Source organism: Rhodnius prolixus, unplaced genomic scaffold, assembly GCF_049639745.1.
Source record: "Rhodnius prolixus isolate KJV_2025 unplaced genomic scaffold, Rpr scaffold_11, whole genome shotgun sequence".
NCBI classification, from domain to species: domain Eukaryota; kingdom Metazoa; phylum Arthropoda; class Insecta; order Hemiptera; family Reduviidae; genus Rhodnius; species Rhodnius prolixus.
The window spans coordinates 11,765,687-11,790,334 of record NW_027411625.1 but is presented as its reverse complement, the minus strand read 5'-3'; the positions used below and the strand labels follow the sequence as shown (position 1 = coordinate 11,790,334).

At 32.2% G+C, this 24,648-nt stretch overlaps 1 protein-coding gene across 4 annotated transcripts; it reads right to left on the bottom strand.

The window, feature by feature from the left end:
• Positions 1-344: 344 nt before the first annotated feature.
• Cnx99A (Calnexin 99A) lies at positions 345-24,238 on the bottom strand. 4 transcript variants are annotated; one of them, XM_074138123.1, is made up of 13 exons: positions 24,156-24,211; positions 23,745-23,895; positions 19,871-19,990; positions 19,315-19,388; positions 18,297-18,459; positions 17,747-18,042; positions 17,454-17,621; positions 16,976-17,235; positions 15,950-16,181; positions 9,673-9,813; positions 5,983-6,105; positions 2,302-2,530; positions 345-1,747 (listed from the first exon to the last, which is right to left on the bottom strand). In XM_074138123.1, the coding sequence occupies exons 4-13, from the start codon at positions 19,378-19,380 to the stop codon at positions 1,731-1,733; spliced, it is 1,695 nt and encodes a 564-aa protein (XP_073994224.1). In that variant the 5' UTR covers positions 19,381-19,388; positions 19,871-19,990; positions 23,745-23,895; positions 24,156-24,211; the 3' UTR covers positions 345-1,730. The 4 variants fall into 4 exon arrangements, with proteins under 4 accessions (XP_073994224.1, XP_073994222.1, XP_073994221.1 ...); XM_074138121.1 differs by lacking the exon at positions 19,871-19,990 and having other exon boundaries at positions 24,070-24,194; XM_074138120.1 differs by lacking the exons at positions 19,871-19,990; positions 23,745-23,895 and having other exon boundaries at positions 24,156-24,238.
• Between the last annotated feature and the right edge of the window lie 410 nt (positions 24,239-24,648).

Genomic DNA, 24,648 nt, shown 5'->3' with positions numbered 1-24,648 from the left:
TCCTGTGGCAATCTGAATTATTCTATTAATGTCAACTGACTGATTGCTTCAGGCTTGTTAGCCCCATTTCTTCATTTCTTCATACACATAATACGATTTCGTAGGCAGTAAGTTATTTGTAGCACAGTCATACCCTATCTTCTAAATGGGACAAATCTCGTTTTTAATAGTTTGTTTTAAATCAGGCATTTGGATAGCGTAAATGCAAGGTGACTATTCGAGTATAATCTCTCTAAAGTTAATTTCTGTGGATGAAAAAGTTTGAAAGTAAATTATTAGGAAATTATTGGAGGAATTGACTCTCAGATGACTTAATTACTCATTAACTCAAAAAGATTCCGACCTTTTATCGTCTGCGCTTTTTATATAAACTATGGTACTTAACTATTGAGAATATTCAAAAAGCAAGGAAATAACATGGACAAGTGCGCAAATATATCAAATAACTGTTAGTAACTATAAATGTTAATTAAAAAAAAATTATAATAAACTTTGTTTCAGGTTTGAAAACTATATACATTTATTGGACTTAAACCGAGCAATTTAAGTTAGTTTACGATGGAAAAGATGAATTTTGTAATTCATCACTTGAGATAACGAGCACCTCGAAAAGCTTTCAAGCTCAATGAATGAGTAGCTTTATTTTTTTAACCTTATAAAGATTTTGCAACATTAAAGGAACTATAATTGTTTCATTCTAAAGGCACAATGTAAAGTTGGCCTAGTTTTTTAATGAATTTAAAACCAACTTTAAAAGTAGTATATAAATCCTATATAAGTAGCAAAGTTCATTCTGAGAATTTATTTAAGTAGATATAGCAACTTTTCACCAAATATTTGATACACTTTTCGTGTACATCAATAAAATTCAAGAAATAGTGTGGAAACAATTTTCATTTAAATTACAATCACTTTTATTTTAAATCAGTTCGCCATGTAATTTTTTGTGTAACAGCAGTTGAAATTAACTCAACATTAAACAAACAGTAAAAAAAAAAAAATCTTGAACACTGACGGAAAAAGACGGAAAAGAAAACACTATTCGCAATTATAAGAATTTTTTTTCTGAACTGAATATTTTACTATGTTCTGCAAAAATAAACAAGAGTTTATAAAATCACCTCATGATTTTTCTTTACGAAATGTTTTAGTTTTTCTCAGTAATTCGTCTATTGTTTACGTAGTGAACGTAATGCAAAGGTTAACCGCTGCTTCTTTTTAGTATGTCTGCATGAAAAACCAACTGTTTGCGAAATCGCACAGTTTATGAAGTTATAAGGAAGATGACAAACACGGCAGAAACAAGTGATTACCACAGAATGAACATTTCACAAATTTCATCTCCCTAATATTATAAATAAAATTAAATTCTAGATTTAAAAACATTCAAACATCTTAGGGAAATTGGCCACGTATCTGTCACAGCCACATTTGCTGAAAAATCTGTATCTAAAAATAGTTCCAGCTTGCAAGCTTTTCTGAGCACTTGGCCCCTTCAAATGTTTGGAGAATAAATGAATTTGCTCTAGTCCAACCTTTCTTTTTTCTATGCACATATTTAAAACAAAACAAAACAAAACAAAAAATTAATTAAAGAATCAAAGATGGTGCACAACGTTCAAATGTGCTAAATCTCAGAAATACAAAAAACAAAAAATACAAATACAAATAAAATTTCGTGTTTTTTAAAAAATTCCTTTCTTTTTAAAGAAACTGAATTAATATTGCTTCTAAATATCAACACCACCTGAAAAAAAAATAAATAAATAAAACATAACTAAATTAGCTTAATATACACATATGAACATCACCACAACGCAAACTATCTTTTGAATGATAAGGAGATAAAACAAAGAATTATTCATTTTAGTAACAATATTTGGAATATGAAGTCCTTGTATCTTAATGAATATTTTATATATTATATTAAAACTGTCCGGTAGGACAAGATTTGTTTTAGGATAAGATTTGTCATATTTTTGCACGCTTTAAAGCAAGCCAAATGATGGTCCTCAGGCAATTTACTCTATACTGAAAGCCTTCCACTAGGCAACCAGTCCTCTGTTTGCTTTACGTTGCTTTGCATTTTAGATGCACATCGATCTTCCAGACCACTGCCTCATTCTGGCGATAGTAAATTTAATATGATCAGTAATATGATCAAACACATATTAAAGGTACAGCCTCAACCACCTTTCTTCATACTATGATGTACATTTAGAATGCTGAGGAAAAATTTGAGCCATATTCGTAAAATACAAGTTACATAAACACATGCACATAAAATTGAAATTGTATTACCTTCTATAGTTTTTTCATTTTCGCCCTGCGTTTCCGTCGCATCAGCTTCCACGTCTGATTCCGAAGACACCACTTCCGCAATATCAGTTTTGACAGAGGATTTTGTTTCTTCAGCAGGCTGATCAGAACTAGTGCCAGATTGTATGAGATCTTCAGACTGTGCGGAATCATCAGATTGCACTGAATCATCTGGCAGAATAGCGTCAGTTTTCTTATGCTCATAGTTGTCCTATTTAAGAAAACAATTAACTGAAGTGAGAAATAATTCCAAAATCTTTTTGTCATATTTTTGCACGCTTCAAAGCAAGCCAAATGATTGTCCTCGGGCAATTTACTCTGTATTGGAAGCCTTTCACTAGACAATCAGTCCTCTGTTTGCTTTACGTTGCGTTGCATTCAAAATAGCAATTTTAGATACACATCGATGTTCCAGACCACTGCCTCATTCTGGCGTTAGTAAATTTAATGCAATCTGTACTCATTGTTGTTTAGCTTTCTCGTAACATATCCGGCCCCGCAAAATTTGCCAAGTTCAAGTCAAAAATGAAATAATATAAAAATAGTCACTCCGAACTTTTTTTCGGGGACACTTTCGTTTTAAAACAATATTTTCCTTCATTGTTCATGGCCTACTTCATTGTTGCGAACGTTTACGGTGTGTGGCAGGCAAAAGTTGCCCACCTCTGATGTAGGCTGTGTAGATGATCAAAAGAAATCGTACTTTAAGTCAAATGAAAATTCGAAGTTTAATTCTTACTAATATTTGATATATTAATAATTTCACGGGAGGTAATGCAGCAAATAATGAAAAGGCACTTTAAGAAGCAGCCTTGATTGCAGGAAGGGCCAATAAATGAAAGCAGGCCCGTACACCTCTCATTACCGAAGCGGATACTGATACTGGAGAGTCTAAACTGGATCATCCAGCTAAGATTATCCTACAAGTATTGGTAAATGAGATAATCGCACACTACCCGGCAAAAGTAGCAACTGAGTCCAATCTCAAATTCATATATAAGAACGTTTTGGCATCTAAATATGCCATCACTAGCTTAAACCTAATTATAAATTACACAAATTCCAAAATATTATATTTTTCGCGTATTAGATTTTCTTTTTTTATGATTTTCTCAACAAATGCTTCTACGGTTTTCTTTAAACTTACTGTGTCGATTGCTCATACTTAGATCTATAACATTAATTAAATTATTTTTCCAGGGAAATTCGACTAAGGGTACTTTCTGGGAGAAGGGGGTGGTGAGGCCTTCCTCTATCCTCTAATGCGATATTACTACTGACTTTTGTACACTGGTTTGCCATCAGTAAAAATCTAATAAAAATCAAATGTTACGACTAAATTTCCAAATTTGATTAAAATCGGCTATCGAAGTGTCTCGTTACCGAATAAATAAATCACTCAGAGGGGGTGGATAGATGCTTTCTAAAATAAAAATAATTAAATATAACTCAAATGATCGGAGTTTGAAGAAATTTTGAGTTAAAACTTAGAAAACAGTCAGTACTAATAAGAATTCGTGAAACTGTTCACTCAAGAATTATTTTTATTATTTGCCAGTACTTACTGAAAAACATTTCTAATTATTTAGTTACATATATATTTATAGAAGTCTTTTTATATAGAAAATCAAGCGAATATCAATATCACCGTCGTAAGTTAAAATTATTTTATAAAAAACAAGTCTGTAGCTAGAAAATAGAATTGAGCACGATTCAAACAAAAGTAACAATAACCCTTTAATGTTAATGTTTAAATATTAAAAGACGATTTTTCTAGAAATTTGCTCTTCTGGTCACGTCATTTTCTTTTGTCGGAATTTCGAGAACTCATTTAATCGTTAATATAGTATACAGGGTGTATACGGAGAAGTGGTCGAAACTTCGGGAGGTGATTCAGCAGCTCAAATGCAACAAAAAATATTCTCTTCACTTTGGCCCGATTCTCAATAGTGTCCAAGATATTTGCATTTTTAACTTTTCCGACCATACTCGCATTTTTCACCATAAAAACGGCCGTAACTTTTCTATCCTTTATCCTACATCAAATCTGCTTATTCCAAACGAAAGAGCATTAAATTTCCTATAAATCTGCTTGGTACAGAGCCTCAAAACGATTTTTATAGCAATGAAATTTTTACATGAAAGTCTAAAAATTTCATTCTCGATGATTTTTGTTAAAGTTTTCAACTGCATTTTTTCAATGGCTAATGAATCAAGGAATCACATAATTTCAGAAAAAGTTGCGCATTTATTGAGCTTCAAGATCATATGAATTTTTTTGGTTTTTAATAAAACCCTACATTTGCCACAATTCTTTCCCACTTCCTTGTTTGAATAGTTCGAACGATTTTTGTAGCAATTTTAACTAGGCACCTGCCTATTGTACTTTTTCACTTTTGTGTTTTATTGCTACTTCATTTTTTACTTCCGTTTTATTAAATAATAATTGTGAAAAACTAAATGGTTACTAAAATGGTAAAAATTGATATTTGAGTAAATTAGTAATGAAAAGTCAGTTCGCAAATTCCCTGTTTTCTGCATTTACACCCCTCTGTTCGGGGTAGGGTTTTATTGAAAACCAAAAAAATCCATATGATCTTGAAGCTCAATAAATGCGCAACTTTTTCTGAAATTATGTGATTCCTTGATTCATTAGCCATTGAGAAAATGCAGTTGAAAATTTTAACAAAAATCATCGAGAATGAAATTTTTAGACTTTCAAGTAAAAATTTCATTGTTATAAGAATCGTTTTGAGGCTCTGATCCAAGCAGATTTATAGGAAATGTAATGCTCTTTCGTTTGGAATAAGCAGATTTGTTGTAGGACAAAGGATAGAAAAGTTACGGCCGTTTTTATGGTGAAAAATGCGAGTATGGTCGGAAAAGTTAAAAATGCAAATATCTTGGACACTATTGAGAATCGGGCCAAAGTGAAGAGAATACTTTTTGTTGCATTTGAGCTGCAGAATCACCTCCCGAAGTTTCGACCACTCCTCCGTACACACCCAGTATAAATGATATATTCATACAATAAAATAACATAGTACAATAGAAGGAAACTGCGCTTCTTTAAAAAAATTCTAAAAAATGCACTGTACTAATTTTAAAAAATTTGGAGCATTTTTCTAGAAAATAGCTCTTAAATTGGAAAGTCGATTGAGTAAAATGGATAGATTTTAACTTAATCCTATAAAACAGTAGTATCTAAACCCATTTTTCGGTAAAAACTCAGCTTAAAAATCAACCAGATTGCAAAACTTTTCAAACGTTCGGCACATCCGAAAATTTAGAATAAATTACCAAAAATATTGCAAAATGAACAAATAAATGAATCTAGAAAAAATTACTGCAGACTACGCGTACAGTGAATAGTCTCTTCAGATACTATAATCGCCATGGAGCGATATAAAAATAAAAGAAGATATATAAAAATGGGCTGTGGTCTGAAACGTTTACTGTTATACGCAAGCTACTGTTATTTTCACGTACATATGATCTCAAAGCAAGGAAAGCCGATTCTAATCCCCGTGAGTCTGGAAAGCGTTATTGTGATCCAAACTTCCCAGCTTACAGCACTGTGGACGCTAGTGTCCGTACTGTGAATAATGCAGTATAATCTGCACATTAAAAGTACAACTAGGTAAGATGTGAGTTCATAATTACCTTGACATTCCAGAAGCAGCAATACACTATCAACGTAACTAGGATAAGAAGCAGTACTGTATACATTGCCCAAAGCCAGGGGTACCGATTTGTAAACGCAATAAATTGGTTAATAAATGTATCCTACAACACAAATTACAAATTCAAAAATAGGATTTAATAAATGGTCAAGGTTTAAAATAGGAGTTGAATAGAAATTTCTAAATACAGGGTATCCCTAAATACAATTTAGACATAGTAATTAAGTGCGTCGCCCAACGCTATTTGCTACTTGAATGCAGTAAACTGACCAGAAGTCAAGTTTTAATGCTAATAGAGTCCAAACAAAATCCTGTCGTTCCTTTTCAAGCGAAACTGATATTGACTAACTTGATTGATTTAAACAACGCAATGTTTGAATTTTACAATTATACAATTTGTAAAAAATATAACTTCCAAAATTGAAATTACATTATTATTGAAATTAAAAATAATTCCGTCAAATAATTAATATTATTAATAAATTTATCTTATTTATCATTAATATTTTATAAAAAAAACCATTAAGTACTATTTAACTAAATATAGAGATTGTAAAAGAAAAATTGTAAACCAATATTATTTTTACAAGTGTCAGGTTGATACAGATTAATGAACTATAAGTAAAGTAAAGTAATCGCCTATTTTTTCAGGCGGGGCTTAACGTCCAACTACCAATTCGATGAACTTATAATGTACCTATATATATACCTATAATGTCATCTCGTTTCATAATAAAAGATCAACTACTATATAGAAAAAAGAAGTCATGTGTTTTGCTCCTTTGGTAGTTTTTATCAACCCAAATGAATGACGATCGAACGAGGTTGTAAAGGCTATCGAAATATAGGTGGTAATTATGTACAGACATTAATGTTAGAGGTACATATTGTAAGTAAATAGGATCCCCCCCCCCCCAATAATCCACTTTAGAAGCCACTGACTATTCATATTCAGACTTTGTTTTGGTAAATGCTTTTTACTCATTTTTATTCTTCCATTAATATTTTTTGAGCTAACTGACTTTTAACGAGCTTATACAAAAACTAATTACGAAGAAAAGTGGTCCAAATTTTTCAGAATTATGTTGTAAGTTAGGCCCAGAAAATAATTAATGTGAAAGAAAACTGGTTAAAATATTCAAAATGACGTACATAATAAATTAAAATTGGCAAGATCAAATTTATTGCAGTAAGAGTGGATGTAGAAATACTAATACACAGGTTATAACATTAACGCGTTCAAATAAGGAATACAAATTTATTCGTTATGTGAGTAGTTACGAATAATGCCCATCGCTGTTGAGACTGCAGGAAGGATTATCTCCATTCAAAAATTAATAGAAAACCTGTTTCTGATTGGAAAGAGTGGGAAATTGAAATTTTACTCACTGAGACTATCTTTTGCCGACAGTAACGTAGCGAGTGGGCAACTGGATGAAGGAGTGAAATTACTTCCTTTAAATGGGCAATATTAAATTATTTCTGCAATCGTTTCAATAATTTAGAACTCAGCTTGGAGAGAATCTCTAAGAGTGTAAGAGGCCAAACATGGGTTTTTCTTCTAGTAAAGGTATTTGCAGTTCTTAATGTTTAGAAAAAAAAAGAGTAGAAGATGATGAATCCCCACCAGTGCTAGTTTCTTGAGCAACAAGATGTAAAGCATTACATCAAATGCTTGCGATAATCAAGGTTTATCGATTCAACCCGCGACCCCTATTCAAACTCTTCCAAAATGTAGTTAGTGAAGCAAACCATTTTAGAATCACTTAAAAGACCAGGCAGAAATCCTAGTTTAACACATTTTCGAAGATTATTTTCTTTAACGGAGACAGGTGTGAGAGAAAGTGTCGTGTCTTTCCAAAAGCTTGTGAAAGCACACGATCCCGAGATTGGACGAAAGTATTCTATAGAGTGTGAATGTCCAATTTATGAATCAGGGTTGCATATGCTTCTTCCCATCTATCAGGAAAACTGTTCTTAAAGATGGTTAAATATTTGATTTAGAGGATAGATGACTGACACTGATAGATAAAAAAGCTAACTACTGACAGTGCATCATTAACTTAGAAGTCGCAACTAATGTTGTGAGCTGCTACTATGAAACACGAAAAATATATCTTGCGTCAATTTTGAATTTTATCATTCTTTTATGTATCCTTGTATGTTAAACGTGTTAAATGTGTTAGACGTGTTAAAAATATACGCTAAGAGCTACAAACCGTTACAACTTCATGCCCTAAACCGAAATACAGGATAGGCTATTGCAAAAACAATTGAAAGATACATTACATATTCGTTTTGCAGTCAAGACTAAGTAGCAGATAGCAAACTTGGTCGAAGCTGTAAAATTAATTCCAATCTACTTCGTTGTTATAATAAACCATCGCAAAAAAAAATTAGAAGCTTGAGAAAAGGGTTAGCAAGCAAAACCTATTTACTATGAAGTATTAAGCGATAAAACTAAGGTAAGACCAATTCTTTTAGCAGCTTCATTTTAGACCCTTTTTCCATTCTTCTGGGATGTAAAAATTTGTCTCCTCTAATTTAGGGCCCTCGTGGTTTGTAACTTCTAGCGAAAAGACATTATACAGACCTGTATGAAGTGTATAAATATACCTGTATTAACAGTTATTAAGTAACAGATATATGTGATAGCTGTATTTAGTCCGCAGACGGGAGCAGAGACGCTTAGGAAATGATTGCTTAAATGTTGAAAGAAAGCATCGCCTAAATTTTATTAGTTATTGGAGTTTTACTGAACAATTAGAGTGCTCACACTGATATAAACTGCGGTGAATAACAATTGAACTTAATTCATAGTTTGATCAGTCCTTAGGAATTTCAGGTAATGTTTGGCTACGTTCGACATACTAGTTGAGTTTTTTTTAGAATTTCTTTTAACTTTATAGATTTATAATAACCGGACAGTCTTAAAAACCATTTTCAACTTGACCAGTGATACAATGACGTGGGGCAGTAGCTGCTACACTACCTTTATACACACTTATGGTTTAGTGTACTACCTAGTTGAATATTTGCCTACTTATCCTGTATAGTCATTTTATCAAGAGGGCTTAGCTGCAATATTTCTCGATAAATACCTTTACCTTGGACGTACAGTCAAAAGATGGATTTGAAACGTACAGCAAATAAGGTACTCTAAATATTTTCTGGTACTAACTCTCATTCTAACCAAACTTGTGCTTTTTAGTTATTTCTTTCAATAAGAGGAAATACCTCCTGAACTCTGCGAACCAAGTAGTAGCCATAAATAGCAACAGGGAACAAGCAATAGATGAAATATAAGGTCCACCAGCCTGGCTTGTAATGCAAAGCTTGCAAGATTCTGCTCTTCAGTGTTTTCTAGATTATACAAAAAAATGTTTTTAAAATAAGTCTTAACATATGCAATGAATAGATAATTTTTAGAGGAAGACTCTGTAAATGGAACGCCAATTGTGTATCAGCATCAGAGCTTTGCTACTCGAATAAATCCAAATAATCTGTTGCCCTGCAGGGTTGTTTGGATAGCATGTTCTTCTGGGGCCTTCCTGACGACAGCTGACATCTGGAATTCAGGCATCTCGCCCCACACAACAATCCTCTTCAAGCTGATATCAATAGACCAAATTTCTTTAATATACAGAAAAAATAAATTTAAAAAACTTACAGCACTTTGCTCAATATTCTGTATTTTAACGTCGTAAGTTATTTGGGCCCACATTCTGGCAAACTCTTCTGAATCAGTCAGCAAAATATTGTCGAACAAAATGCTGGGAGACATAGACCACAGCTCGAATCCAACGGCAACCTGCAAAAAGAACCCAGATAAGGGATAAACAAAGAAAACCGTAGCTGTGCCAAAATTAAAATCATTCTTTTCCCAATGCTCAATTATTAATTATCTTATTTCGAAGGAGTCGTTTTTACCACGCAGATTTGGGCACTTAAGTAAAGCAACTGAGAAAATGTTTTTGCCATTATATCATTATTTTAACCTTTGTCTTTCATTAGATTAAGATTCAATAAAGATTTGTTTGTATGGAAAGGTCACACATTTAAAAATATTATAAATACAAATATTATATGATACAAACTTACTTTTAGAATTCCTAATAAAAAATAGGGGTTCCCATTTGAAAAAAAAAGTTAGTATCTCTAACCTGCATATCAGCAGCAGAATTTTGTATTTTATATCATTAGATACTACTCAACATATAAAGGAAGTTACGATTTGAACTTTTTTTCCATCATCAATTTACCAAGAAAAAGGGGGTTGACAACTTAGCCCGGACACCCTGTATAATTCAGCAAATGTGTATTCACAGATGAACATTTGAATTGGGTAACAGATCTAGCTCAGTGCCACAACCGGGATGACATGATTAGAGAAATCAGCCAGCGCTGGATCTCTTTCTTTCTTTCTTTCTCTCTCTCTCTGATTGACAAAAGAATGATTACTGTTCTGGTATTTTTTGACTTTTCTAAGGCTTTCGAATCAGTTAACCATTTGTTACTTCTTCATAAATTAAAATTATTAAATTTTTCGGATTCTGTTCTCTCATGGTTTAGTTCATATCTTTGTGGCCGAAAGCAGTTAGTGACTGATAGTAATGAAGAAAGATCTCCTTGGGAGTCAGTTAATTCTGGTGTCCCGCAGGGTTCTGTTTTGGGGCCTCTTTTATTTTGCTTGTATTTGAATGATCTGCCAAGAGTAATAAAGCATTGCAAACATGTGCTCTATGCTGATGATCTGCAAATATATTTACACTGTTTACCGTCAGAATTAGAAGCTGGCATTGAGAAAGTTAAGCTTGATGTGAATTCCATCCTTAGCTGGACACAGTCAAATTTTATTGCATTTAACATAACAAAATCAAAAGCAATGATAATTGGCAGTAGAAAATATATAAATACAATCAATTTGGACCTAATTTCTAAAATTACTGTTAATAACATAAATATACCTTATGTTACGACTGCAAAATGTTTAGGTGTGACGATTTCAAACACGTTATCTTGGAATAGTCATGTTAGTAATATTTGTAATAGTATTCATAAATCTCTATACCAGCTAAAACTCCATAAAAATATGTTGCCTATACCTCTCCGTCAACAGCTAGTTAGTACTCTCATGTTTCCTCATTTTGATTACTGTTGCCTGGTATATGCTGATCTTACCTCGGAACTTAACACCAAACTCCAGAGATCACTTAACTCTTGTATCCGTTTTATACTAAATATTAGGAAAGACGAACATATTACACCACATTACTTTACTTTAAACTGGCTTACTGTTGACTACCGTAGAAAATACTTTATGGGTAATTTCATATACCAATTGTTTAGAACACAGACTCCAAAATACTTATATGACATGTTTACACAAAAAGCTGCACTAGACTTAAGAACTACAAGGACTGTCGATTCCAGACTTTACATACAACCCCATAGGACTGTAACGTATCAAAACTCTTTTACTGTTGCTGCCAGTAGACTTTGGAACGACTTACCTACTGACTTGACCAACAAGAAATTACTGCCTAGTTTTAAGTTTTTCTATTACAATCATTTGTTTGAATTGTACAAAAGAGATTTTTAAGTTTGTATATAGAAGATATTTTTCTTTTTCTTTTTTTTGTTTGTTTTTGTTTTACATTATTATATTAATAATTATTATTACTATTATTATTATTATTTTATTAATTCATTATAATTAGTAATTTTTATATATGTACATATTTTATATAAAATTATGGATGTAAATAGTTGTCAAGAATTTATTTTAGTTTAATCTCTCAGATCAGAGAAAATATTTTTTTTAAATTGTAAATTTTATTGGTTGCTCTTAAGGGACATAAGTCCCAGAGCATAATAAATTTATCTTTCTTTCTTTCTTTCTTTCTCTCTCTCTCTTATATGTACAGGGTGATCCATTTAAAACGCACCAATCGCTAATAACTTTTAAGGAAAGCGGAATTTCGAAAAAACCCATGAAGTAAACTATATGTTTTTTTGGTCTAGTTTTCAAATTTTCCACCCCCGATGAATAGAATAGAATAGAATTTATTTGCTTTTAGAGTTACACTCTTTACAAATGGGTCTGGTTATAATTTTTTTTTTTTTATTTATTTAAACAAAGCTGGAAAATAAAAGTAATTCTTACAATAATTATAAAAGAACTTTTACAAAACTGGAAAACTGAAAAACAAGAAAAACAGGGAAAAAAGAAAGATAAATAAAAAAAAAATCAATTAAAAAAAAAAAAAAAAAAAGAACACAATAATATTAAAGAAAAAGAAAATAGGCTAAACCTAACATGCCAACATAAGATGGTCACTTTTAAATTTTGTACATTTTGAATTAAGTTTGAGAGGGCAGAGTACGGAAATAACTGGTTTGCTAAAGAAAGAATAATAATAATGACAATAAGAGTTGAAACAGTCACAATGTTATCATTAAGTATCTTATTACAATAATATTAGTTGTCGTATTTTTAAGGCTTCTATTGCAAAGTAGTAAATGTCATTTAATTTTTCTTTGGTATTAACTGTTAATATATTATGCAGATTTGTGAAATTAGAGAAATTTTTATTAATTTACTTATACAGATATCTGCGCCTAGGGTCATTATACATAGCGCATTCTATTAAAAAATGCAATAAATTCTCTGGACTACATGAATTGCAAATCGGGCATATTTCCAAACTGCTTAACTTGATACATTCATTATTGAGATAAAAAGAAGGCGAATCAAAATTAGATAGACGAATTTGAGAAATCAGTCTGTGCTTTTTAATGGAACATCTAAATGCAAAGTACTCTTCACCACCCTTTAGAGAGCTAAAATGTCTAAATTCCTTATTACAATTTGAATGGATGACCCTATCGATATCAGAGGACAACAAATGGTTATAAAATCTCTCATCAATATTTTTTATTTCAATACTAGAAAGGCTGGAGTTTAATTCTAAAATATGTTGAGAACCAATAGGCAATAATTTGTTCTTAAATTGGGTATACCAGTTATAATTTACGTTATTATAATTGCAACTATCGTTTACTTTTAAAGCATTAAATACAATTTTTGGTAACCGCTGGTCAGTCATATTTTGTATTTTATTGTACCAAGAGACCATTCTTTTCATTACTTCAGACTCTGGATGAGGGAGACCAGTCTCCAATCTAATGAAATGACTGGGAGTTAGATGAGGTAAATGATATATATTTTTAACGAAATTGTTCATAACTTTATCAAGATCACGACTGTACATGGGAGCCCAGATTTCAGCACAATAAAGCAGAGAACCATTTACTATACTTTTATAGAGTCGCTCCTTAGTAGCCCATGAATCAGACTTAGACTTAATCAGAATATCTTTAACTACGGAGGATGCATATTTAGCTTTTTTAATGAACATCTGACTGGCCTGCCTAAACTTCCCAGAAGAACTAAATTGGACTCCTAAATATGTATAGGAGTTTAAAACCTCAATAACGTGATTATTGTAAACAAGCGGTTTAAATGTTTTCTTTCTTCCAGCTTTATGAAAGATTACAATTTTGGTTTTGTCAGTGTTGACAGTAAGTGAATTATTACTACAGTATTCCTTCAAGAAATTCAGTTTTTTTTGGCATTCATGCCACGAATCAGACAGAAAAACCATATCGTCCGCATATAATAGAATGGATAGATCATAGTTGCTGGAGATTGGAATACCAAATGAATTTTTTGATTTATAAAAATCAGCAATATCAGAAATAAATAGATTAAACAAAAGAGGGCTAGCTGTTTCTCCTTGGAGAACACCTCTGGTAATATTAATCGGATCAGAAAGCGAATAATTATAATCTAATAACATATTAGCTTTGTCATAAATATTTTTTAATGAAATTATTATTTTTTGGGAAATTCCAAACGAGTGAAGTTTGCACCACAAGTTAGCATGATCGATTGAATCAAGTGCTTTCTGCATATCAACAAATGTGGCAAAGACATATTTATTTTTCTTAATAATATTCAAGTTTATGGCAGAACTCAATGTGAAAATGCTATCAATACAACCCCTGGACTCACGGAATCCGTTCTGTTCCTCGGGGATAATGTTATTTCGTTCAGACCAATTAGAAAGTCGTTGGGTTATGATAGAAGTAAAAAGCTTCATCATAGTGTTAACGAGGGCTATGCTTCTATAATTGTTAGGATCCGACTTATCTCCCTTTTTAAAAATAGGTTTAATTTTAATTTCTGACCATTTGTCCGGGTGCTCTATCTGAGTGGAAGATAACATTAAATAAATTTATTAAATAATGCTCAAAACTTGGTGGTAGCAATTTATAATATTCGTCGGCTGTTGAAATTACGGTGTTATCTCTAGCAGAAGAAGTTTCGGGAATAAACCTCATTAGGTCACTTTCATCAGTGTCAGATAATGCAGGTGAATTAGGGGTTTCACGTACGAAAAGCTTGTTGTTTTTAAACCATACATAGGTAAGGTTGCCCAAAGTTTTCAGTTGTTTCGCCTTTTTATATAAAGCGCTATTAAAAGGAGACATAAATTCTGAGATAAATATAACTTACTTATCAAATCCAGGGTCCAAATCAGAAGCTATTAAGTTTTTATTAAGCCTTGATAATCTCAAAAATTCATTTTTGACCACTGTGCGGCTAAACTTTAAAAAAATTGGAGAATTTTTATTTGAATCGGGCAACCTAGATCGCAATCTGTAACACTGATCTATTTGATCTTTATTAAAGTCGAACTTAATCGCTCGACTTACCAAATCAATTATATCTAATAAGTTTTCGTTCTGTTTGATAGGTATATTACTAATTTTGATAGCGTCATAACGTGTAGTTTGGAGACAAAAATTTAATTGGTTTTTCAAAACATTAATCTCAGCTTTCATTAGTTTATTTTCCTTTATAAGGGCCTAGTTTTCAGATCGACATTCTTTGACAATATCTTTAAGAGAAGAAACTTCAGTTTTAATTTCCTGTTTAAAGCTGTTAAGTTCAGCCGTTAGAGAATTGATATCGGCGCTGATAGTATCAAATCTGTTAAGTAATATTGTGAACTTATCTGTGGTACTCCCACCAGCTCCAGTAGTCAGCCCGTCACTAGTGGTCCCCTCCACTTTAGGCTTCTCAGCATTGGACGGCATGGTTTGTGCTTATTCCAAATAATAGTAAATAAACAAGACCTTTAACTTTACCCCACTCTTAAACTTTACAATAGTAATTTTCAGTTTAAATTAAGAAGTTTTTAATTAATAACTCATTAACTGATTAACCAATTGTCACCAAACTTGGTAGAAATATCAGCAACGAATAAATAAAACTGTCTACTGAATTTCAAAAAAATAGACGCGCTTTATCCCACTCAAAATTACAAAAAAGACAGAGCGATCACAGACACATGTGCACTACTTGCAAGCCACAACCAGACTCTCCACCCCCGATGATGTATCCTCATTTTTGGCGGAGATACGGCCAAAAACCTGATTGGAGTTTCATAAGGACCTCTGGTTTTGACAATGATTATGAAAACTACATGAAAAACTGAAAAATTACGTTGACCTCGTTTCGATATCCCTAATATTAGTCGAGATATTTAAGATCAAAGTTACAATTTTATCTATTCGTGAACGGTTTTCAATATTAATTTTCCTCCACAAATACAAGTTTTGGGAGGTCCTCTGACTGCAAAAAAATGTTTTTGGTGACGCAAAGTAAAAAAATAATAATAATTGAAGATTTTAAAACATGTACTGTAATGGTATGTTTGTGGGTGAGACAGAATAAATTTGTTATTCTGACTCTACAAGTTCAAAGGGCAATGGAAGTAGTGTCAATAAATAGAATTAGTGCATGCTTTTTGAAGTCTCCAGAGCTTCTTTAAGTAAATAAACGGCATTTTTTATAGATCCAATTGTTTTATACTTACAATCTTAGCCATTTTAAATGGCGTTTTATCTTCAAAATAATCAGCATTAGGTATCTTCCTAGGAGTCCATTTGCCTTTATAATCCGGATTTGGGATCAACGGTGGAGTCCACTTGCCCTTGTATGCCGGATTGCTAATGCTGGGCGGAGTCCATTCACCACAACCGGCGGCATCCTCACAAGCTGGATTCGGTACCAACGGTGCTTCCCATTCGCCGTCCATTTCCGCATCCCTTTATACAACAGACAATCAAGTCAGTGTTAATTCTCCAACCAACTGGTGCTTCCGTAAAGAATCTCCTGCACCTAGTTAATATCTCGAACTTCTTAACTAGAAGGTTGCTATTTACTCGGATTATAATAAAATTGTGCGTTATTATAATTCTGAATCAATACTGCTCACCAACCGCCCTATTAACTACCACTTGAGTTTGGATTCAACCATGTAAATGTTCACCTCAGCTCTCAAAGAATTTAGTTTTTTCTATTAGTATGACTTGTGCTATTATTGTATAAATCTGCAGTGCACTAGAGTGTTCAGTAGAGATCATTTTTGCAAAATTTCGAAAATATTTAGAGTGTGATAAGTTTATTATAACTTAATTATATAAAGAGTTTAAAATCAAACTATAAATCTAACAGGGCGTGTTTAGTGTGTTATTAGAAAGTCTCCTTGTGTTATGGACAAAGTACGTACAACCTTGAAGTTTATAATCAAGCTTCATTTAAAACAAAATCTACTCTCTTTTGGCAAAATAACTATAAAATTTGCATTTTTTATTTCAATTCAGTAATTTTTATTTCCTCTTCAGTACTTCGTTTTTAAATATTTTGAATTGGTTAGTAGTAATTCTGGACATATTACCAAAATGAAAATATCAAAAAAAATTTAAGTATTGCCCTCGAAATGGAAGAAGTGAGAAAACTAACTCTTAAGAAGTTGCTGTTGCAAATAACTGCTCTCATTGATAGGAAAAAATTTGTTAGCTACAAAGATGACACTAGTTCTAGTTCAAGTTCTACTAACCAATCATGAGGTTTCTCCGCTGACGGATCGCTGATATACAGTGGCTCATGGTCCAACCAACTGTCTGGTTTTATTGCCAATGGATCTTGAATTGTAGCAGGGGCATCTTCATCCCAATCTACAGGTTTTGTGGCCAATGGATCTGGTATCATCTCACGATCGTCCCAATTTTCTGGTTTTATGTCTGTAGGGTCATCAATTTCAGCTGGAGGATTTACAGGTGGTGTAAAATCGTTCAGTAAAGAGCCTTCGTTAACTACCTATTAAACAACAAGCAGAAATTCACAACAATCACAAAATCTGGCCGTCAAATAAAAAAGTCTGCACTAGAAGTTCTAGCGCAATTACATTTTATTCAAGCAGCAACCCTCTCATTATACACCAATACAAGAAAACTGAGAAATACAGTCACAGTATATCTTATGGGTTTAATATCAGTCACTATATCACATCTAAAATTTAACATGAAGAAGATTACCTTGTGGTCAATAAGAATCTTGTAAGAGTTATCAGGCAACAGTACCAGTCCAAACAGATGCGGCTTTCCGTCCGAAAATATTTCGTCTATGCGATTCGCCATTGGCTTCATGTGTTTCTCTTCGAAGGAACCATTTAAGGGATTCTTATGGCGGAAGATGAAATGCACCTAGAAAAGTAAGTGATTGACAAGTATTAATGTAGTAATGATGACTGCAGTCTTAGTCATATACCCTGACTGTCAAAATAAAAAATTAAATACGACTATCAAATTGTTAGAACTGTGCAGATCACCTTGCTAGTACTACCACATTTGTCTGGCCCAAACATAATGGTGTAAGGAGTTTTGTCGTGGAACTCATGCAACTTAATGGTACTTCGGTCGCCAGAGACCAACTTGATATAGCCACCGCCGCACTCCTGGCCTTCTTGAAAATGTACCTCATATTGCAGTACAAATGGTGTATCTTCAAACACGAAATCCTTTTTAAGCAAAGCAGAAATTGCTCGATGCTTGGCTCTTTGTTTGAATAGAAGACCAAAGTCATCAAGTAGGGCATATTTCATCGGCGCGTCGATCAGCCAATCTCCTGTAAAAACATACAGACTGTAAACACTCAGAGAAGTATTTTGTCTTCTGGTAGTTTCAACACATGAAATCTTTGTACAGCAAAGCATAAATTGCTCGATGGTTAGCTTTTTATATGAACTGAAGACTAACATAGCTTTAAAAAATTTAAAAATGGTGATATGACCACAGATATAACAAAATAATAAGTTTCAGTAATATGTAAAAAAGGTGATAAAGAACTGATTTCATTATCAGTTTTTATTGTTTAAATACCATCATAAGCAGCCAAATCCGCTTCAATGCCTTCCTTCTTCGCCGTGGATACAATCCATTTTTTATTAAGAACCTTTTTATTATTGAAATCTTCCACAAAGTGGGGATTTTTATCCGCAATTATTTTATTAAGGGCGTCCGTGTCGAGCCTATTCGTTTTCTTCTGCAAATCAATACAAATCTTACATAATGTACATGATTAAAAAGCTAATAGAAAACTGGATGCATGTTCTAGATAATTAAAAAGCTGGATTCTAAAAAAGCGTGTCTACAAATGAAGCTTATATATTATTGAATAGAAGTGTATATTCACCAAAGGTACGCAATGGTACAATTGTACACTTTTAAAACTCGGTTTAAATGTTTTAAATCTCCAGTAGTACTTATATCAATCTAAAATTAACGGGGGTTTCTTGACGAAAAACACTTTATACGGACCTGCACTATCAATATCACAGTACTTTTATTTATTTATTGTTTTTGTAGTCTTGTTTGCACATTAACCATTATTTTTTAAGAGGGCTGGAAAAAACAAACATATTGGTATGCACAGCTACTGTTGGATTCTAGTGCCTCAGTTTACCAATATATTGGTGGAAGAAAACCCAGCCCTATCTTTTCCAATACTAAATTTGAGGAATAGCGCAGCCTCTTTCACTTCTCTCTTCTCCGTGACTACCACGAGATCCAAGTACATTATACTTGTAGATTTCATTTTTGAAAATTGTCTAAGGCAGTTTGAAACATTGTGAAAGACTGTTTTCATATAAATGAAATACAAGGAAACCGTAAGTTGTTGTTCATAAAATCTCGGATAACTAGGTCATACCAAAACTGAGCAATATTATTGACCAATAAAATACCCATACAATATAATGACAAGTTATGCAATTGTGGAGAAGGTGTCACTGCATAATTAAAAAGCCTATGCAAATCCAGAAGTAATGAAATACCTGCTCTTGGTAATGGACTAATGCTTGGCAAAACCTTTTAACATGAGAATATTTAAGTGACTTACAAAATTATCATCTGCCTTGATAACAGCGACCCAGCACAGGCATATCACAATCAACCATTTCTTCATACTGTAATCTGTAAAGCAGTAAGGAAAATTAAAATGTATGTACCTTCCTTGAATTAACCTCAAGTGAGGTGGCGAAATTCTTGCCCCTCCTGGTAAGCTTGAGTGAGGCTGATTTTCTGTCGTAACACTCTCAAAATAATTTTTAATTACACAGCCAAAAATTTAAGTTAAGAATATCACCGAACAAATCAACTAAAGTTATTTTTTTTTAACATTTCAGGGAATAGATTTTGAATAAAATAAAGTAAGTGTAAATACTTTCAGTCTGCCTTTTAAAATTGCCTTTATACATAACAGAATGATTTGTGATTAATTAAACAACAAAAGTGAAAAATATAAAACTTATTTAGTAACAATAAATTATATATTAAAGTACTATCAATTTTTGAACAGGAAAGAACCACAAACAAAAAAAAAGAAATAAATAACCAAAGTAACAAGAAAGCAAGTAATGATAAAGTATAGATGAAAAAGATTAAGAAACTGATACCTTACACAAGCGTGACGAGAAGAAACTATAAACAAAGTGTCGCTTAGCTCCAAATAAATTACACGGTTGCACTCAAAGACCAGGCAAATTTTGGCACAGCTGTCACTTTTTATTTAAATACTAAATAAAATTATCAAGAGAAAAAATTCATTTTTAACATGAAAAAATTATCATCGTTTAAAAAAGTAGAAGTATTTATTTGGAAAGCAACACATAAAAATAATCATTCTTAGTATAGGTTAATCAAAACTAAAAAACAAAACTTTCCAAGCTATTTCAGCAAATAACTCAAAAATTTAATGATTAACAGAATTTAAGATGATTCTTTTTTAATTAGAATGTTTACAGAGAGGTGCGTTTAAAATTCCATGTCTTAAAATATTTTTAATTTAAATGTTTATAAAAAACACTTTTTTTTAGGTTGGGGAATTAAAATAAGCAGATGGCCATCTTGTTATTTTATTTATTCAATAGTTAGGCAAGTCAGATTTCCCATTATCCACCGTAAAAATTGTAAATAATTTTAAGTATTACAAGGAAATCAGAGATATAAGTAGTGGAAGTAAAAACAATACAAATTTTCTTGCTATAAAATTTGATGTATCGTTTCTTCCTCCACTTACTTTTCACTCTGACTCCTTTTTAATCGCCCCATTTTTAACTTTCATCCCAAGCTTTAGAATCCCTCAAACCTTATCATAGAATGGACTAATCTACAGACAAAAAATGTATAACTTTTTTTTGGTTGATGATAACAAAGAATACTGTAATAGTTAATATAAACATTGTGGCGTATTGTAACTTTGTTGTTTAATATTTAAGGTAAGAAAAAACACTTAAAAAAATCCCAGTAAATCCATAAACAATTGCCCTTCCAAGTTTTAAGGTACACTATTGAATTATGTAACTCAACGAATACGAGTTCAATATAATCGAAACGAACGACATTACCATCATCTTTGCCAACAAACAAGAACTATATTTATTCCATAATTTAAAACTGGATCTTCAGTTTTCAAGGAATTCGACGAATGCAGTATTTACAGTGTGAAGTCGTGGTGGCGGTCGCAACTCAATACCGTAGGTCACTCCAGCCTAGAATAAGCCATAATGCACATTGTTAATACATAAAGAGGAACTTCCTCTTTAAATTTGTTTCATAAGGTAAATCACTTATGAAAGTTTACCGGCTAATTCATGGGCAGTTTCCTCCAGCTTAGATTTGTATCAAGTAATACTCCCAGCAACACAGGTACTCTTCCCTTCTTCCTCTGTCTGCAGATATTAGGTACTGAACACTTTACTTCATGTCTCTGTTTAATTGATTTTTGATAATCAATCTTCAAAAACAGCAATATTTTCATCGGCAAGTTTCTTAGACACTTCAAAATTCTTATCTCTATGGGAGACGTGTTATCTGCATCAAGGTTGAATTTTCCTCAAACATCCTAGATAATTAATAGATTAGGCTCGAGAACTGATCCTTGCGGCACATATCGTTTAATTTTCCGTTGCTAGGATCTTTGATTTTCATAGGGTACGACTTTGCGTTCTACCTGATTTCTGCAGTAAATTCCAGGTAACACCTTCAATGCCATAGTTTGTTTAACTTATTGAGCACTATGCTATTAAAAACTAGGTCGAATCCTTTACTTAAATCACAAAAGCTAACAGCACATATTTGTATTCAAATGCATTTAATACGTCATTAACTCATCTACAGAGCTAGCTGCAACCTAGCCTGTAACCATACTAGCTGCAAGCTTACCTGTAATTCAAATGGTGTACTAATTAATTTATTCTCTTACAGGTACTCTGACAGTTCCCTCGTAATGATCCTCCCTATTATTTTCGACAATACCGGGATTAATGATAATTGTTGACATCCTCTAGATTGCTCATCTTGAATATGGGAAATGTCTTTTATAATTTTCATAGTAGTAGGGAAGTTAACTTCTTTTTTTTTAATAAAACTATTTTAAAAATCGAAGTGAGTTTGACTTTGTTTTTGTTGTCTATCAATTTAAACACATCATTTTCATTAACTTTTCAGATTATAAATGGAACATCTAGCTGAAGAACACTATCAGTGGAACTATTTATCGCGATAAATTCAGATAAGTTAGTCCAGAGATAGTTAAATTTTCATCTTAGTATTCTTATTTTAATTCATCGATCTGATCTTTTCCTTTTTTTACCGCGCTTTTAGTTCAGATTGTTTTTCTTAGCATTTTCTAGTATGTCAGGTATCTGTATGTCAGTTTTAATCCTTTCATTAATTCATTTTCCTTTACAGTTAGATTTTTTTTTTATTTGTTATATATAGATGACTAATTTTTTTCCTTTTAATCTTTATTGTAATTACTTATTAGTATGGATTTCTAGACCATGAGGAATCAAATTTGAGAAGTCCTATTATATTGGTTTCATTTTGTGTGACTGAATACATTGTAATGTTGTTCACGAAAATTGCGTAATTGACTTTTTTTATTTGTTGAATCTTAGAATTGAATTTGATTGTTCAAAAGTAGAGTACGCTTCATTAATGTAGAATGGCATGGATGTTGAGAAGATATGAAATGCATTTTTAATTTAAGTAGTTCTAAAGATTCCTTTAGTGGAGAATTATTAAATTCAAACTCTATTGTTAAAAGGCCTTCTGAAGTATTTGATTAATTAATTAAGAACTTCTATAACTTTCCCAGATTTTTAACAATTATGTTTGAGTATTTCTAGAAAAAATGTGTACTATGGTCAGTAATGTGTTTAAAAAATACTGTCGTCAAGCACTATTTCAAAAGGTTTGTTGGGGATGACGTTAAATTTGAGTTCTAGAGGGCATCTTCGAACTTTAAAGGCAGTCTTCATCTTGATTCATATGTTTTTAATATTGGTTTTCTCATTAGAAATAGAAACTATTTTTTTTTAATAGCTTCTTCAATATCGTCATCGGGTTTAATGTCAATCAATTTTCGGGTACAACGTAGTAAAATCATATTAATTTCTGCAAGATAAAAATATTTTGAAAGTACGCGTAAATTAAGTTATCAAAATAAAAGAAATATTTATTTTTTTGAAAGAAGTAAACATTAAAGGAAATTAACTACATAAGTCTTCTCGAATTCATTCTAATGAAAATGAGACAAGGATTCTGGTTTACTTTTATTCTACATAATTATACATAATTTTTGAATTTCGCTGGCCCGAATTACTACTTCTGAAATAACGAACTAATTGTTTCATTTTTTGACAGGTCCTTCTACTATTAGTGATTCAATTACGATGTACATAGAGAAGTATTCGATTAAAAAGTAACCATCATGTAGATTCTTATTTTCAACGAAATTTTCAATTATAGATTCTAAGTCTGGGTCAATTCGGTCATGTATGTTATTGAGTCCGATGCGTTAGCGGATATATTATTATTTAATTCGGAGTGTTTTCCTCATTCGTCCTAACTTTAAAAGTCAAAGTCATGACTTTGAATTAGATTCCTTCAAGAAAAAGAGCCATTGAAGTCTGTAATCGCAAAATATGTAAATTAAGTCTGTACACTGCCTACTTATTACGTCTCCCATGTTGAAGAGATGAGGATTTTCTATCATTCTTCATTGAACAGTCATCTCTCTTAGTTAGACAACGAGAGATGATAACCACTCGTTTCCAGGTTTACGGCCCATTTCTTTGTACGAGATACATAATCAAACTAATTTCACTGAAGTTAACACTGGTATACAGATTTTTGCGTAGAAAAGTCCAAGAATGGTACGAACAGAGGATCCAATAGTTGGGGAAGTCTGACCACTATAGGCTTAAGACAAACTTTAATCAAAAATAGAGTAAAAAATTAATTTAAAAATCAATTGTGACTTACACTGGCTTGCAAAGTACGAAACAGAGTATTGGCACTTTCTAACTTTGTAACACTACACTAAGGACATTAGAACTAAGATGGAGCGAGGCACTTTTAAGGCCTCACTTACTTTAATTAATATAAAATAACCAAACTAATGTCCTGGCCGCGACTAAAAGAAAAAAAAAATAACATGAGAACATATTTTACTAATTTATTAAGTCAAACTTGACACAAAATTTGCGGTATTTCTTATAATTTCTAATGCACAGCATTGACAGATATCCAATACTGGTCTATTACTAAAACATCTACAATCACAAGAAATAAGAAAACACATACTTACTCTAAATCAAAATTTTATTAAATCATACACAAACTAAAATACTGTGAGTAATTAGTTTCAACTTGATTAAATAGAACTGTACCTACCCCACATATTTTTCGTAGCAACCTAAAACAGAAAAGGCTACCTTAACAAGCAATTACTGCTAAAGCCGGCTATCGACAATCGATCCTAAAAGTCACTTCTAATCTTCTTAAATTAAAAAATCGATTCTAAAAAATTATTTAATGGCGACCTATAACTAAAGGGAAGGTTAAAAGACAGTTGTTTGAATTAAATTTTTCATGAAGTTCTTGAAACACGTTTCTTAAATCCGATGGAAACCAGGAAATCGCTCCTCCAAACTCTTACCACAATGTTAGGTAAGAGGGAGTATTGCGATCGTATCAAATTTTCGATTTCGACTTTTCTCCGGAAATATCTGTACTACAGTCCCTTCAGTCACCCCAAGTTATTTTTACAAATTGGTCGCAGAAAAGGATCTGCGAAAGGCAGAGGTTAGAAGATCAAGCACTATTTCAAAAGGTTTGTTGGGGATGACGTTAAATTTGAGTTCTAGAGGGCATCTTCGAACTTTAA